Source organism: Daucus carota, chromosome 5 (assembly GCF_001625215.2).
Source record: "Daucus carota subsp. sativus chromosome 5, DH1 v3.0, whole genome shotgun sequence".
In the NCBI taxonomy this organism is placed as follows: domain Eukaryota; kingdom Viridiplantae; phylum Streptophyta; class Magnoliopsida; order Apiales; family Apiaceae; genus Daucus; species Daucus carota.
In genome coordinates, this window is record NC_030385.2 from 11,411,342 (window position 1) to 11,429,108 (window position 17,767).

At 33.3% G+C, this 17,767-nt stretch overlaps 1 protein-coding gene and 1 long non-coding RNA gene across 5 annotated transcripts; one reads left to right on the forward strand and one right to left on the reverse strand.

Annotated features, from left to right (window-relative positions):
* Positions 1-5,228: 5,228 nt before the first annotated feature.
* Positions 5,229-10,912, forward strand: LOC108219981 (serine/threonine-protein phosphatase PP-X isozyme 2). Of its 2 annotated transcripts, none has more exons than XM_017393591.2 (8): positions 5,229-5,507; positions 6,191-6,343; positions 8,164-8,226; positions 8,297-8,382; positions 9,227-9,302; positions 9,378-9,646; positions 9,728-9,806; positions 10,435-10,912. In XM_017393591.2, the coding sequence occupies exons 1-8, from the start codon at positions 5,367-5,369 to the stop codon at positions 10,483-10,485; spliced, it is 918 nt and encodes a 305-aa protein (XP_017249080.1). In that variant the 5' UTR covers positions 5,229-5,366; the 3' UTR covers positions 10,486-10,912. The 2 variants fall into 2 exon arrangements, with proteins under 2 accessions (XP_017249080.1, XP_017249081.1); XM_017393592.2 differs by lacking the exon at positions 5,229-5,507 and adding an exon at positions 5,681-5,868 and having other exon boundaries at positions 10,435-10,626.
* Positions 10,913-11,946: 1,034 nt separating this feature from the next.
* LOC108221004 (uncharacterized) lies at positions 11,947-17,382 on the reverse strand. 3 transcript variants are annotated; one of them, XR_010283922.1, is made up of 5 exons: positions 16,811-17,382; positions 16,596-16,643; positions 14,890-15,183; positions 14,143-14,323; positions 11,947-14,069 (listed from the first exon to the last, which is right to left on the reverse strand). It is a non-coding gene; the product is annotated as an uncharacterized LOC108221004 (long non-coding RNA). The 3 variants fall into 3 exon arrangements; XR_010283921.1 differs by having other exon boundaries at positions 11,947-12,113; positions 16,811-17,381; XR_001806842.2 differs by having other exon boundaries at positions 11,947-14,323; positions 16,811-17,379.
* Between the last annotated feature and the right edge of the window lie 385 nt (positions 17,383-17,767).

Consider the following 17,767-nt stretch of genomic DNA (forward strand, 5'->3'; position numbering starts at 1 on the left):
CAAGTTTTCATCAAAATCATGATATATTAGTTGAAATAAATTAAAATTTTCAACAATAAATTACAGATACTTTTAATGAGGTATAATATATTTAAAATCTAAAATTTCAATATTAATTTCCAATATAATTTTGAACATAGATAATATGATAATGGTCTCTATATCCTAACGAATTTGAATATAGAAATATCAGTTCAAATGTAGTTTTTGATCCATAAATTTTTTTCAAAATATACTCCCTTCGTCCCATTTTAAGTGACCTTATTTGACTTTTACGGAGATTAAGAAAAAGGTAGTAAAAAAAGAGTAAATTTAGTTGGAAAGTGGGTAAAGTGGTGGCACATATCAAAATTTAATACTCCCTCCGTTTCAAATTAGATATCCACTTTAAAAAAATCACACAGTTTAAGAAAAATGGTTGTTCACAAATTAATTACATTAAATGAGTATAATATGTGGTGTGAGATTGATCTAGGAAATATAAATAAGAGCTATGTGGAGAAGAGTTGACTTAGAAAATATGATTTTGCATTGAAAGTTGAAGTGGACAAGTAATTTGAAACAATTTTTTTTTTGAAAGTGGACATGTAAATTGAAACGGAGGGAGTAATAGATAGTGGAGGTAAGTAGTGAGTGTAAAATAGAGAAGCAGTGGGTGTAATAGTGAAAAGTAGTGTTTAAAAATAGTAAGTATAATAAGTTCATTATTTTAGAGATGTCCCAAAAAAGAATATGGGTCATATAAAATGGGACGGAGGGAATAATACTTATTATTACTATTAATGCTATTAGGTTGCAAATATTACATTTTTTATATTTACATATTTTGTCAAAAAATAAAACGTAATAGAAACGCTCGAAACAATATGATAACACACGGATATAATTTAAAACACAATACAAACTTAAGGCCCGTACGAGAACAATATGATGACATATGAATATTATTTAAAACACAGCAAAAAGTAGAGGCCCGTGCCTCGCACGGGCTTTTATGCTAGTTTCCCTTTTGTTGAGGACCGGTTTCTTACTCACTAATTATTCGTCATATTAGTGTTGAGATGTTTTTTCATAAATATCAATTTTAGAAAGTCTTTTATACAAATATTATAAATTTTCTTATAAATTTGTATCAATATAATTTTTAAAATAAAATTATAAAATATCATTTTCTGAAATTTTTTATATAAATACAGAAGTTGCATTTGCAACCGTGTTTGCAACTACTATCAACCATATATACAAACACAATTATAACTTTAAAAACAAACGATTGAAATTATATTTAATCTTATAATAAATTGCATCCGATTACAAAGGTTAAAAAGATGAGTGCCCTACGAGACCGATACTAATATAACTATATCAACAAGAAAATCAACAAAGAGCAAACTAGAAAATTAACTAAAAACAATCAACAAGAGATCATCCATCCAATAAAAAACGTCAATCTAACACCCCATTACAGACCATCACCCACCTCACTCACAAATCCAATCAATACAAAAACCTAAATTTCATGAATCACATGAGCTCTTGAATCTGAAACCAAGACAATTGAGCTTGAAATTGAAGTATTTATGTTCATAAAAGAACTTGAAAAGTCGAAAACAGAAGCAAAAAGAGTGATAGTGATCCCAAAAGATTTTGAGTTCAGTCCCAACTTAACCAAAAAGCTTGAGAAGGAGAAGCACAAACTTGTTTGTCCCATAAAACAAATGGACGTGGCTCCAATTTTATTGAGCAGACAACTTGAAAAAGAAAGGTGAATGGAGCATGACTGAATATTCTTTTATTCTTTTATTCTGAAACATCAAGGTTCGACTCTGACTCACTCTGAGAAGTATTGGAACAGATAATCATTTGTAAGGCATATATGCCCAAATTGTAAGAAAATAAATAAAAAATGGTGGATATCTTTTCGGAAAGTAAAGTGAGGGAAAATGACAATCTTCGTCAACTCATTAACGAGAAATATTGTGGTGGTGGCAAAAAGTAGGTCTGAGCATAATTATCCGAAATCGGTTTAAACCGACCGATCCAAACCGTCCAAATCGAATATTTTGGTTTCTAAAAGTTAATATGTTTTTAGATCAGATAATGATTTTGAATAGGCTTAAGCAAGCTTCAATACTACATAGATAAATGGGGTTTTTTCATATATACTCATATCTAAAAGAATTTTTTCAAAAATACTGTCAATTTTTTGAAACAAATTGCAAAATTACTATTTTTCAAAAAACAATTGAAAAAATATGGTGGTACCATATCTGCAACTGTTAACAACCTTGTATACAATCACAAATGCAACTTTGAAAAAAATCTGTTATAAATTATATTTAGTTGCAAAATAAGCTGCAACTGGTTGCAAATAGAGTACCCCTGCAGGGCCAATATCAATATAACAAAATCAACTCAAAACAATCATTATCTCTAATTTTTACATACCTGTATAACCTCATCCTTCCGCCTTCAACCTTCACAGCATCCACCCAAACACAACCTCTATACACCCACCGTTACTCACCATCGTCACCACAAACCCACAACCGCACCCACACAATTCTTCTCACCTCCCTCGAAATTACCATTCCTTTTTTATTTTTCTCTCTTCTCACACTCTCTCCCCTCTCTTCCGCTTCGAAATCTTCTGTTGTTACCTCGGTGTAAACATGCTTGAAATCTGATTTCGAAACACCGTGAATTCCAAATCGAGTATTGATGTTAATTGGGAGTTAAACGATAGCTTTTTGCGTGGAAAATTTTGTCTATTTTGGGTTTGTTTTAATCTTAGTTTGGGAGCTTGGTGTTGGCATGGTGGCGATGAGAGAGAGTGCAAGGAGAGAGTAGAGAAAATAGTGAGAGGAGAGTACAAAGAGACATGAAAAGATGAAGACGACGACTGTAGCCCGTATTTGTGCAATTACTTTAACTGAAATTTATAAAGAAAATGTACGTTTGCAAATATTCCAGCTAGGTAGTAGTTTTGCAAATATAAGAAAACGGGGTATTTTTGCCAAATTCCCTAGATAAATCATGCCAACTAGCATGTCATAATTTGGTAGTTGAATCACAAACACCAAACAAAAAACTTGAAATTAATCTGATGACAATTCACACTCCATCTCATGTTTTCATATCTTTGTAAACCTAGTGATATGTGAATTTTATGACTCGAAATCACCAAATAATCTACTTCAACATTGTTCACCATATCTGAACAACCTCCAAGAGTGTTTTGCAACAAGGTTAGCGATGAGAATCACTTTCAAAATGATCGAGATGTTTAAGATTACATCTATCACTCTCTTGCTTACTATAAAAAATTAACTCAAATGAGCTCCAGAGAATACATTCTAGAATTACTATGCCTTCATAGAAAATTAGTAGAATCTTATATCTTTATCCAAAAAAAAAAAACCACATATTATATATAGTAGATTTAATATAATAATGCAAAATACATAGTCAAATCTTACAAAAGCAATTAACTAATACTAAAACACATAATAGAATCACATTGATGAAGATTAGTAAGAACTTTGAAAGTTTTGTAAATAACATGAAATAGTGTGGAAACTAAAAAGCATCTCAAATTTTAAAAGAATAAGGAAAGAATTCAATATCCTACTCCATGAACAAATGGAGTTGACTACACACACCAATATCATCCACGATACAAATAGTTGCATTTGAGCGGATATGATAGTAGGTAGACTCCACCCGGATAAGCAATATACACTCATGAGTGCATCACATAAATATGCCTATTATTAATCATTGCTTGTCCAAAATTAATATTCAAATTGGTTGAACTAGTGAACCTGTCAAACTGTTAACATCATGTCTATAGAGATCCGGTTTAAGAATCTCCATCATCAAAGAATTTGGTCCATAACTTATGAAAGACACATACATGGTGAAGAAGCAGAATTTTTTCATAAAAAATAGCGACAAGTAGCACCAAAAACATCTATCCAAATCGAACCACGATCATATTAAGCAACATAAACCAGCAGATAACAAAATTATGTGTACTCCACCTCATCTCTCCATTATCTTCGACTTCGAGGTTTAATTCTATCATTTATCTTGCACAATAATAAGATTTTCCAGGACGGAATAATACAGATTATATTTAGTTGCCAAGAATAAAAAAATCCTGATACATTAAGGGGCCATTTGTAATATTGTTTTTATATTTTGATTTTATTATTCCACCTAATATATATATGTCCATTTAATATTATATTTATTTCAATATTTTTTGATAATTTATATTATAGTTAATTTAAAATAGTTTTTAAATTTAACATTATTATGTTAAATAATAATTTTATTAAAATTTGAATGTCAAAATAGAAATTATTATAGTTCAGATTTTTAAAATACATTTCAATCAAATAAGATTATTCATTCAATATTCAAACAACTAATTTATTCAAATCATTCAGATATTTTAATCATTTATCAACTTTACATTCAGTTGTCAAATGATCTCTGAGATCCCTAAAATCAAATGTATTTATCATATGTAACTGCTATTATACATGGATTTGGTCATGAATTTATTAGACAAATTACCCTAATAATATATTTAGACATAGGAATAATTTGTTCTAATAATTATTGGTCTAGATGGTTCTTTCGGTTCTCTTCTCTCGCGAATCCTATTTCACACACACATTATAATCTTATTTATTTTTGGTCTTTATGTATTTTAAAAGACGTGACGATCCGACCTCAACGAATCAAGATTTTAGGTATCACAATTATATTTAAAATTAAATTTAGATAAGCAACTTGTTGAGAAAAGTCAAGTAATATATTTTTTTTAGAAGATTTTGATATAATATCAAAATTATAATAATTCAAAATATTTATTTTAACTTAACCCAAAATTGAAATTTGTGAATTTGATTTGATACTTGTTTTGTATTTCCGGATGATTAATAAATAAAAATGATTTTATAGGAAAAAAACGCTTCTTCTATTTCACATTATTTGTACATTTTTGAATTTTAACCGATCAAATTAATCTAAATTTAACTAAAATTTATAAATTATTTTTATATACCATTAAAATATATATATATATTTCAAAATAGAATATCACTATCTTTAGTGTCATAATTTTTTGAATTTTTCCAATCAATTTTGAATCAAAATGCATAAATATTTGGAACACGGCGAGTGTAAATAAAAATCTTACCACTCCTTGTGAAAATAAAATAATAAAATAATAGGAGTGTCCTTGACCTTGACGGACTCCAATTCCCAGAACTAAGGTTTTGATACAAGGTGTGGCGAGAGAGAGAGAGAGAGAGAGAGACAGAGGAGGGAGGGAGGGCGGAGCTGCGGAAGCAATGTCAGAGCTAGACAGGCAAATAGAGCAGCTCAAGAAGTGCGAGCCTTTGAAAGAGTCCGAAGTCAAGTCTCTTTGTCTCAAAGCCATGGAAATTCTTGTCGAAGAAAGCAATGTTCAAAGGGTCGATGCCCCTGTTACTGTAATTCTCTCTCCCTCCCTCTCTCTCTCTCTCGCTGAGGTCTAGGGCCGAGGTTCTTTTCTTTATATTAATGGACTACTGATATCCTATTAGGGTTTTGTTTTTAAATTATTGAATTGAATGCCCCTTTGCCCAATACATCACCTTGCCACATTTAACTGCTAATTGTAAACTACTTTTCCTGGGAACCAATTCAAGATTCAATTAGTGTTATACTCGCTCCATTTGTTTTGTTTTTTTCAATGTTCCCTGTTAAGAAATCAGCTCTCCTCCTAAAACTTGATACACTGTTATTAATTACTCAATGCCGGAAGTGGAACTTGAGACTCTGAGAGGTCTTTTTCAGCTAGTCATCTGCAAGGTACTCTAGCAATTCAGTGACGTTATGATGATGCCTATTTATGAGTTGACAAGGTAGTTATATAATGAAATGGTGGGCAACTTGAAAACAGAAATAGGAAGAATGTAAAATCGAGGACTATACAGTGACAATGAGAAATAATAGTATATCATAATCATGTATAAATAGATCATTTCTGACTTTGTAAGGTTTCCAGGAGTAAGTTTACAAGATTCTTCCTGCACTCCATCACAGTTCTTTAAACAATTACATTACTCGTACAATTCTCAAAACTTATATCGCTTATATCGCTCCCCCCCCCCCCCCCCCCCCCTCTCTCTAGATATGCGGGGACATTCATGGGCAATTTTATGACTTGAAAGAGCTTTTCAAAGTCGGAGGTGATTGCCCAAAGACCAATTACTTATTTCTGGGAGATTTTGTTGACAGAGGGTTTTATTCAGTGGAAACATTTCTACTTCTGCTTGCCCTGAAGGTATATATCTCACTATTTATTTATGTTGAGAAAATCTGATATTGTGATTCTTTCTCCTTAGCCTAGCTCTTCTAATTTAGAGACGACCGGAACGAATGTTCAAGTAATAGCCTGTTAGTGCTATCGTCCCATAAATTTGGGATTTCCTTTCAACTTGGCCACTACTTGCTCAAAAACAAATGCTTGTATAGAATGAAAAGAAAAACCAAAAAAATAGTTGGTTGTGTACAGCGGAGGAAGGTAGTTTGGAACTTGACTACAACTGATATATAAGTAGATCATTATAAGTCAAGTCTCAAAACCCACAAAGATGAGGTGATCATGCATATTTTTGAATCTAGTTTGTATTCCTTGACAAGTAAGGGTACTGGTCCCTGGCATACAACTGCCAGGGACCTCTTAACCGGCATATCTCTTCCTAGCCGTTGGATGAATATCCAGCAGCTTGGATTATAACATTCTTTTTAATACCAGCTGGACGGGGTCTCGTCCAGTGCTTTTTAACCGCCGGACGGGGTCATTTTCCCCGCCCACCGGTTAAAAAGCGCTGGAGGTATTCAATTTTCGTTATAATCCTGGCAGCTGGATATTCAATCCAACGGCCAGGAAGTAATATGCCGGTGAAGAGGTCCCTGGCAGTCGCATGCCAGGGACCAGGACCCTATAAGTAATAACATCATGTACTACATAAAGGTAGCTATGAAAGCAAGAATATAAAGTTCTCAAGAAGGGAAATCGGCTGAGTTTAGTATTTTAGGGAATGCTAACACTAGTAAGCTAAATTACTCTCAAGTCTCTTGTACTTGTTGGCGTGGTCAAGAGACTATCACGTTATTAAGGAGTTTGCTTATAGTAGCGTGTAACATCTCTCCGCAGCTGTGATGTGCTAGCGCAATAGGTGAGGCCTAGTTTTAGGGATGCATAGTTTAAAGACTGATACAGGTCATGTTGGCTTTGTTTAAAAATTTTCTCAAAAACATCGTTAGCTAAGACAGGCTTTACTTAATTACAGAATGTCGATGTCCGTATATTAAGTTTTACAAATGGCCTGATCGATAGAATATCTCAAATTATTAAATTGGAAACGTGATTTCACCAATTTTATGTATCACATATCAATTACTGTGGTGTTGTATGTAATTGTTTTTGGCTATATGATCTGTACATAAATACTTCAAAAGATGTAATACGGGTACCCATATTTAATGTTTCTTGGAGGATGCCAGCAGTAAGTATCCCTAAGAAGTAAATTATTACTCTTTTAAAGTTTATGTGGAGAGTCCAAATGACAGTTCAGTTTTTTTCATTGGAAAAGTACTCAGGTTTTAGAGCATCTCCGACAGCCTCTAGTAGGCTCCTAAATATAATATAAAAATATGGCTTTTAGTAATATAGTGTAATTTTAAGAGTGACAACTCCAACAATGCTCTTTATATCCTCTCACTATTGTATATTTTATTCAAATCTAAACCCACTATGTCAAAGATTCAAATTCATGTAGTGGAGGGATTGAATTTTTTATTAATAAAAACAAGTTAAGAGCTACTACATGGCTCTTAAAATAGAGGAGAGAGAAGAGGCTCTTAAGCTTTTTAAGAGCTACCAAGAGCCTATTGGAGCTCAATTTTTCATCATCCTCTTTATATCTTGAGTTAGGAGCCTATTTGAGAGCCTATTGGAGATGCTCTTACATCTTTAGCATGTGTACAAATTTGCAAAAAGTGAGTTCTTCAAGTTGCTTGCTTTTTGTAATTTTTTATTCAAATATGCCCTTGTTATGTCTATTCCAACTTCCAACAAAAGTTTTTTGTGGGAATCAGGTAAGATATCCGGATCGAATAACACTAATTAGGGGAAATCACGAGAGCCGACAAATCACTCAGGTTTGGTCTATACTTTGGATGTTTTAGTTATGCATTTTTATTCTTGAATTTATACTGTTCTCTCTGCCAGGTTTATGGATTCTACGATGAGTGCCTTAGGAAGTATGGATCTGCCAATGTTTGGAGATATTGCACAGATATATTTGATTACTTAAGGTCTGAATACTCCCTCAGAAGATTAGTATTAGTCTTGCATTACGGAATACAGTATAGACTACAAATATACCTAAACTATTAGTTTTACCAGTATACCTGCACATTCTGTTTCATTTTTCATATGTTAAGATCATAAATTAAACTAGTAATGCCCTTACATTATTTTGTAAAAAGTGAAAAAATTATTTTTCTGTTCATGCTGACTACTTCGTTAAAGCATCACAAAAAAATGGAGCCACATCTCCTAGGTTTGATACTTTAATATGTAGATCAATTTGCGTTGTCAAGTTTTTAGTTTTGTTAATGGAGTGTGTGTGTGTGTGTGTGTTTGTGTATGCATGATCACATATTTCTCTTCTTCATTTTATCAAGTCACACACACACTCACACACACACACACACACACACATAGGGTCCTACTCCAATACACAGTCATTAAAATAAAAACTAAATTCAAACCAATGCAATTAAGGAGATGGGAAGGGTTGTGGGGCCCGGGGATGAACTCTGAGGTGGGCCTGGATGGGGACCAGTAGGGTTGGGATGGGGCCAAGTTTGGGCTCTTGGTAAAGCTCTAGTGCGCCCAGGGTGGATTGAGAGGGGCCAGGGTGGGCCCTTGGTGGGTGATGTCATAATAGGGGTGGATGTCATATAGGTTGGTTTCTCTTGGTTTGTATCTTAGTTTATATATATTATATTTATATTTATTCATAGTATGTTGACTGGGCAGATACAGCAGATATGCATACAAATTTCTGTGAAGTTGCTGTAAACACTTCCTTGGTTCATGTTAATATTGTTAAGCTCTATAAAACTAAATCATTCAAGTACTGTTTGTCTACAGTCTTTCAGCTTTAATAGAGAACAAGATATTTTCCGTTCATGGAGGTCTATCTCCGTCTATTTCCACATTAGACCAGGTTTGAGAGCTCACCCCCACTGTTTTGGCTGTTAATAGATGCTTTATATTGACATAAGCCGCCCCTGCATGACAGATACGCACCATCTTTAGAAAGCAAGAAGTACCCCATGATGGTGCCATGTGTGAGCTACTATGGTCTGATCCAGAAGATACTGTTGATGGTTGGGGTTTGAGTCCTCGTGGTGCTGGTTTTCTCTTTGGTGGCAGTGTTGTTAATGCTTTTAATCGCACAAATAACATTGACTACATATGCCGTGCCCATCAATTGGTCATGGAAGGTTATAAATGGATGTTCAATAACCAGATAGTTACCGTCTGGTCAGCTCCAAATTACTGCTATAGGTAACATTAGCAACTGATCCAAATTATTCTTCAAAATTATCTGAGAATCAACGTCTTTTTTCATGCTTGAATGTGTTGCAGATGTGGTAACGTAGCCGCCATTCTTGAGCTTGATGAGAATCTTAATAAGAAATTCCGTGTTTTTGAAGCAGCACCACAGGTTCGTGAAATAACATTAAGGGTTGTGTTTTATGTGTTCTGCTCTTTCGTTTCTAGCTAGCATAGCTTGTCAGTTTGATTAGCAATGTCATGGCCATGCCTTTTGGAGGCAGGGAACGTGCTTTTAACAGATTAGTTGAAACTGTTGTCATGTTTAAACTCATGGATTTTCGCATAGTACTATAACTGCTGTTTGAGAATGAGTATGTGCGGTTTCTTCAGGTATTAGTAGCTGGTGATGATTGAAAAGTTTAAATTGTATCATGGCATGATAACGTCCCTGGTGTATTATATATTATGCAACTTTCAACCATTAAGTAATAAGAAGCAAAGTTATGAAGCTGCATTTTTACTGTTATTGCTGTTTAGTATTTCAGTGTATTTGAAGTCCTACAGGTTCTTGAATGCATTTATTTTATTTTGTGATACATCATTTAAAAATCAAAGTTCAGAAGGTTGCTTTTTTTCCTTTTGGTGGCCTCCCTCAATGACATTGTAGGACTTATTAACTAGAATTTGAAATTTCTGAAATCTCCGATTGATGAATTATATATTTCTAATGAATAAGAAAAACATATAAAGCTTGTGTTAAATGGTGGTATGATTGTATGTCGGTGAATTGAATGCAGGAATCAAGAGGAGCTCCTGCCAGAAAGCCACCACCTGATTATTTTCTATGAGAATAATTTATTGAAGAGGTGCCAATTCTCGGCTTAATGACTATATAAACTCTACGTCCAAATATGACGGTGATACTTGAGGATTTATAAATGTACACTCTCGCCAAGGGGCATTCTTGAGATAGGCTGAATGGTAGAAACCATTTTTATCTTTATAATTAGTGTATATGTGTAGAGAATGCTTCTTCATTGACCCCTGACTGATATGTTCTTATCTTCTTCCTTTAAATCTTTTACTTGTAGTTGTAGTCTGTGCTAGGTAGCAATTTGTTTGTTACAGATCGGGTGTAGCAAATTTTGACCTGTAACCAGGCTCTTTGAATTATGTATTCCGTATAGATCCAGCAGTCAGGGCTGTATTACTGTTTTGTTCAGCTATTCTTTTTTTGGAAGTCAGGATATGAACAATTAAGGCGGTTTTATTTAATATGTGCAATTTGTATGAAGCGATCTTGCTCCACACTCCAGACTTCAGGCCAAGCAGGAAGGGAGTTTGAAGTTACACTTGTATAGTCTGGACTATAAAGTCTGGATGATCTCAGTGAATATAAATTGTGTTCTTTTTGTTGATCTCACCTTATCAGTGCTGGTTAACATAATTTTCTGCGAACCGTTTCTGCTAAGCGATCCAAATTACACCCCAGTTAATGTCTCTGCTTCTATGCTTGGAGAGGGTAGATAGACGCAAACTCCATTAATATTTTCTCGGGTCCAAGCTTTGCTTCGTCGATGGTATCGGCGTTGTTCATCATCTCTTGTCCCATACAGTACATTGTTAAGTGTAATGTGATTGAGGATAGGTCAAAATACCTAAGTTTTTATATTAAGTGATAGGAATTTCTTTTTATTTTTTTGATTAAAAAGTGACAAGAATAGTTATTTTCAGTTTTGATAAAATTAACAACCCGATACCCATTCGGCCACTCGAGGAGTATTACATATAGTACATATTTAGAAACGAGATATCCTTCTAAGTTCCACGACCGGGTATCATATTTAGAAACGAGAGGACGAGATATCCTCCTGAGTTCCACGACCGGGTATCTAACTCGTTCTATTTAATTTTTTCAACAATACATTTTTGATACTCCCTCCATTTTGAGTAATAATTGTTTCAATTTTTTACATGATTTAAAGTGGGAAAAATATATTCATATATATTATTTTCAAAATTTTTTAAATAAAATAAAAATATTAAAACTTTATTCAAAGAAAAAATCTGAAAATAATAAATGGAAGTATATATTTGTAGACCTAAAAATTAGATAAAAAGAATTAGAACAACTAGTTTTTTATATGTCGATACGTCTTCGGACCGGTCATCTCATTGATTTTTTTCAACTTTTATAAAAAAAAACTAGCATTGGTGCCCGTGCAAGGCACGGGCCTGGTATTAGTCTGAAATACAAAATTGTTTCTCATCTTCAATGATACGACATTATACCTCAGAAGTCAAAACACTGAAGAATAGAGGGATAACATGCATACATGACAATATATATCGGGTTCAAATTATATATTTGCATCCCTCAACTAAAATAATATTACATAAAAGGTGTTCAAGAATATCCTCTATAACAACAATTCTCGGTCTGCCTCTTTTCCTAAAAGTTTGCTCCATTTACCAGCTTGAGAAATAGACAATTGTGACTTGTTAGCATATGTACTTAATAAAATATTAATTCAATAACTGATACACCAACTTTAGAAGCAAACGATGTTCATACAAGACACATTGCTCATAGATCAAGCGAGGTGTTATAGCTTTTATAAATGTTTGTTTATATTTATGAATACCCTTATTCAGGGCGCAAGATTATTACTCTGCGAATCATTTATCGTTAATAATTAAGAAAGCAACATAATGGCAGGACTCGGGAGCATGCAAGTTAACATACCTCAAGCCTATATTTCCCCGCAAATAACATTCATATACACAAATTTCGCAAATTTATAAACATCTTAACTTCTACGCTTCAATTCAATATAAATCAGGTAAAATCCTATGGCCATAAAAAGGGAAACAAAATCATATGGATACGATACCCAAATTTTATGCAATAATAGATTTGCACATATGAACTGATTGTTCCATCAACTTCTTAAAAAAAACCAATTAAATAAGATAATCCCCTTTTAGCTTAAAACAATTAAACAATATTATATCTTCTTACTTATAAACAAATTACCTTAATTGATTTTTATGGCCATAAAGCTTCTAACTGGCAAATACTTTATTTGTTTCATCTTTTATTTTGTACGCTTTTTGACTTTTATGCGTACATTATTAAATGTTTTTGGCTGAATAACTAAATTTCGAATTTTTATTTTACAAATAACATATATAATCTAAATTCTAATTACCGAAAAATCAATTAATAATATTAATTTTAATTATATAGTCTAAGAACATAAAAATGTGTGCAAAAAGATTAACTCTACTTTACGATGATTAATTGGTAATAATTTAGTAATCATATTTAGATTATTTTCAAATAACAATGAACTTTTGAAATAATAAATAAATAGGGAGCTAAAAGACATTTACATAAGCTGATTCCTATTTATGCTCCCTCTCTTATTTTGCATAGTCGATTGTATTATGTTTATAAAATTCAGATCTAAATTATGCTCTCATATACTGGAAAAAAACAAATACTACTACCATGTTATCTTGTTTTAATTTAGTATTTGTTTTATACATGTTTCTTATATTGATCAATTCTAAAGCACCTCTGCTTTTTAATATGCACATAGGATCAAGTAATATGTCAGTCCAAAGCTCATATGTACTGGTCTTAGTGGTGATGATAAGTTGGGGTAGTAATTTGAGCAAAAAAACTGAACTTCAAGTTGCAAGTGAACATGGGATTTTCCATGTGTAATTGTGTATTCTCTCAGTAATGGCAAGTCCGATTATATTCGGCTTGGTTCAGCAAGCAATAGAGAGTGAGATCAGCTACTGACTTTAATTTAGTAGTCACCGAAGTCATATTTTGTGGTTTGGCTGATGGCTTAATAAAACAAAATCTGATAGGATCTTCGGGAAATCTACCAAAACAATACATTCAAGCAGTTTTTGCTCGAACAACTTCTTCAGGTATAATATTTTAGCCAACTTTGGCTCTTATCCCTCCTCCTCCTCCTCCTTCTTCTTCTTTTTAAATATATAAGGAAAAAAAGTAAAGAAAAAGGTTGGAGGTTAGAAAAATGACATAACTGCGAAGACATAAACTTATTTTAGCTAGAGTGACTCCTCTTGTTCTTTTCTTTTCCTTTCTAAATAGCTCCTCTTGTTCTTATAGTTATAAAGCTAAGAGTTATTTGTTGATATATGATACATATTGTAGTAAAAGCCTTTGTCAATAAGTAACACGGCATTAATTTGTAAAATATTTTAAAAGACCAGACTATAAAACAAAAAAATTAATTTACTTTTCATATAAGCAACGAAAGAAAAATAAATTTAATGAGATAATTGTAGTCACCAATAGCTTATCTATTTCTCTCTAATTGTAATGGTAAAAAAACACTTCAAGTCTATTTCGCCTCTTTTCTATTATCATGTCATATGCGTGTCTCCGCTGAAAAATCGTTAATTGCTCAGGTGTCCTGGTATCAATCTTGTGAATGATAACTAAGAAATGAAAAATGTACCTGCAAGGTGAAAAGTCTGTCCTGAAACCATTTTTCATGCCAACAGAAACTTGATGACATAGTTGCCCTAGATGTGATCTGAGAACACCAGGACTTTGTGATGATCGCTGCAGTTGTCACAATTTCCATTGTTTCTGCCAACTTCCATTACTTGTGGAAAACTCTCTCTAGAAGCTGCTGGCTGCATGATTTAAAAAGGTCAGATTACTAACACACTTTATGGTGTAAAGGGATATACTTAAAATAGAAATGGCAACAAGCTCCTCGTTGCAGCATCCTAACATATTTGACAAGCCTGCTACAGTTGGTACCAAGCACATATACATCAGATTGTTTAAGTGAAAGATATCCATCTCTCAAACATAGCCGCATACCATTCTGGAACTGTATGGCCTGCACCCTGAGAATATACTCACACACACACACAAACACACCAATTTAAATTTACCTAGGGGTTATTGACAGTGGTAAGATCTATCCTATTTCAGTGAATCATAAATGTTACTGAGAATACTGCATTTTCCCTTTTTCTTATGCTGTTGGAGTTTACAGGATTTATTGATGCAACAATCTTAAGTATTGCTCTTTCATGAAAAGTAAAAAGAATTATAAAAAAATGAAAATCATTTTATTAAATAGTAAACATCAAGGGATTTAGCTTAGCAAGGAGGAAATAATACCACACATGTATGGTTTTTAAAAATCTGACATGCAAGAAGTGCTGGAAAAATAAGATGAAATAATTACCTTTACAGAAGAGTCTCTAACACAAGTTTTCCACTACACAATGTTGGGAATTTTCTCTGCAAACCCAAAACAGGGATGTTCTTTTGCCATGTTTGTATATGCAATTTTAAAGCCCTCGTGTACACGCTTGTAGTCTGGACACGGCAGTCCTACAGATTTGGCTGCCATGCAATAGTAGACACCTAGATCCCCCTTGTAAGCTATTAATGTGCCAGTAACATCCAGAGTGATACAGCGTAACTTTGTCATTATAGGCATTTTATATATGATCTTGCAGATTTTTGTATCCTAGTCCTGAAAAAAATTGTATGAAAACTTTAGTATATCACCAGTTTAATATATCAGCTTTCTATACAACCAGCACCCTCTCTATTTTACATTAGTTAAAGGCATGCTATGACATAGTATTAGCAAGCATATCAGCTAAAATGAGCTAATAATAATCTTACACTGCAGGATACATTTAAACAATTGAATATGATATAATTATCTCATCTATGAATAATGAAAATGATGTCTCCATCCTTATCTTAGAAGTTAGAATTCCTTTAAGGATTTAGAACAGGTTTTCTCAATAAGCAATGTAAGGATTTCCCCAACTCTAATCTGAGGTGTGATTTGGTAATATGTCAAGTTGACCACTATCGTTCAAGAAAATGACAGGTGCGATGCCAGTGTTTTCTAGGTGGTTCTTATGGTCATAAAACTCGGAGATCTGTCCTGAAAGTAGTACTAACAGAGTCTCATTATCCTGCAACCTATGTTCAATATCCATGAGATATCGACTTGTGAAAATTATCAAAGAATGTTATATGACTCGTGTTAATAATCGGAACAATTTCAGGATGCTCTATTATTCAAAGTTATGGTCATAATAGTGTATTTTATCAAAGAACAACAACAGTACTTCACAAGTTCATAAAGCATAGATAAAATTTAATCTATAATCAGTTTGGAAATTTAATATAAAAAATTACCTCTATTTACTCCTCAATCTATAATCAACTTCATCTACACCTATCTAACACCAATCAGATTACTGTGCCATTTACAGAGTTTGTATTCCAGAGTTGCATTATAATATAATGCATTTGAAGTTTCTGATATTACAAAGTCAATGGAGCAGTTCCGAGAGATACATCACAAAACCCGCATCAAACAAATATACAGGGCAATATTACCCAAAATCAAAATGAAAATTATGCAAAAAATAACACAGAATAAAAATAACTAACAACATCTCCAGTTTTTCCAAAATGCAAAGAGCAAAGGAAAAATGCCAACTCTATACATACAAGATCAAGTTTAGACCTTTTTTGTACTCCCAAAATCCAAATTATGACACAACAGATAGCCAGCAAAAATAAAAGATTGCAACTTTTCTAATCACTCTAGTTTGCATAACAAAAGAACTAAAAATAACAATCACAATACAAGTGATAACAATTTCTAGATCATCCAAACTGCAAGCAAGATATTTTAACACCAATACACAGATTACAGTATCAAGAGCACACCTTTTTTGCAACACTATCAATTTCTGAGCATAACAAACACGGATCACAACAAAAACAATGAGAGATAAAAATTAACACCCAGATCATAACATTTCACTAATTCTTGTTTTTTACTTGAATCAACTGAAATACTAATGAGATAAATAGGAAGGCATCAAGTACAAGTAGAAAAGGGGTGAAAGAACAAACCACGAGTTGGTCCATTTCTTGTGGAAAACTCTCTCTAGAAGCTGCTGGCTGCATGATTAAAAAAGGTCAGATTACTACAGGAATATGGGTCACAGAACATAGAAAATCAGAAAGCAAAACATCTTGACTTGGTAAATTTACGACAGTTGTTGATCGGACAAACCTGATCTCTGCTTAAAATGACTTAAAACTCTATTAGAAGAAAAGATACCTACTCTTTAGAAGCTGAAAGAGTTGAACACTGATAAACGCAATGTCTCACGGCCACAAGTCCATCATAAACTCCTACAAAAGTACAATACGGGCCTGACTCGTTCAAGCTCAGACAGCCTGATTCAAGCTGACTCTGATCCTCCAGTAAATTATTGGCTTGAACGTCCTAAAATCTCAATGATCCTCCAGTAAATTATTTGATACACGTCCTAAAATCTCAATGATCTTACAACGCGTCGCATAATCATGCTTAAACAACCCCACACGCTCAACCCACCAAAAGAACTGAAGCGCGTGCTCCACATTTCGAGCACCATGCAACACATTATAAACCAAGTCATGATCAATTGAGTAACTAAACTACGAATAGAGTTCTGTAACCGAGTAGTCCAAGCCCTATTAGCCATCATTCTACAAATTATATCCTCTACTTTTTCCTTATTTTTGGGTTTCTTGATTTGGGTTTGGATTAGTGGAGATTTCATCATTCTTGACTTATGGAGATTTCATCATTCTTGATTTGGGTTTGGATTAGTGGAGATTTCATCATTCTTGATTTGGGTTTGGATTAGTGGAGATTTCATCATTCTTGACTACTTGGGTCTCCTGAATTGGGCTGGAAAGTAGGGGTGATCAAAAAACCGCCGACACCGCATAAACCGCCCACACCGCACCAAACCGCACCGCAAAACGCGGTTTTTAATTTTCGTGTTGCGGTTTGGGTTTGAATTTTTCACAAACCGCGCGGTGCGGTGCGAGTTGCGGTTTTATATATTACTAGTGTGGTTCAAACCGCACCGCACCACAATATTATAATAAATATAATTATATTAGAGATCAACAAATAAAATTATACTATATAAATATATAATAGGGAAAATAGATTTTTTTGCCACTCAACTTATAGTGTTTTTAGAAACTTACCATCCAACTAATTTTTTTATTCTTTTAGTCACTAA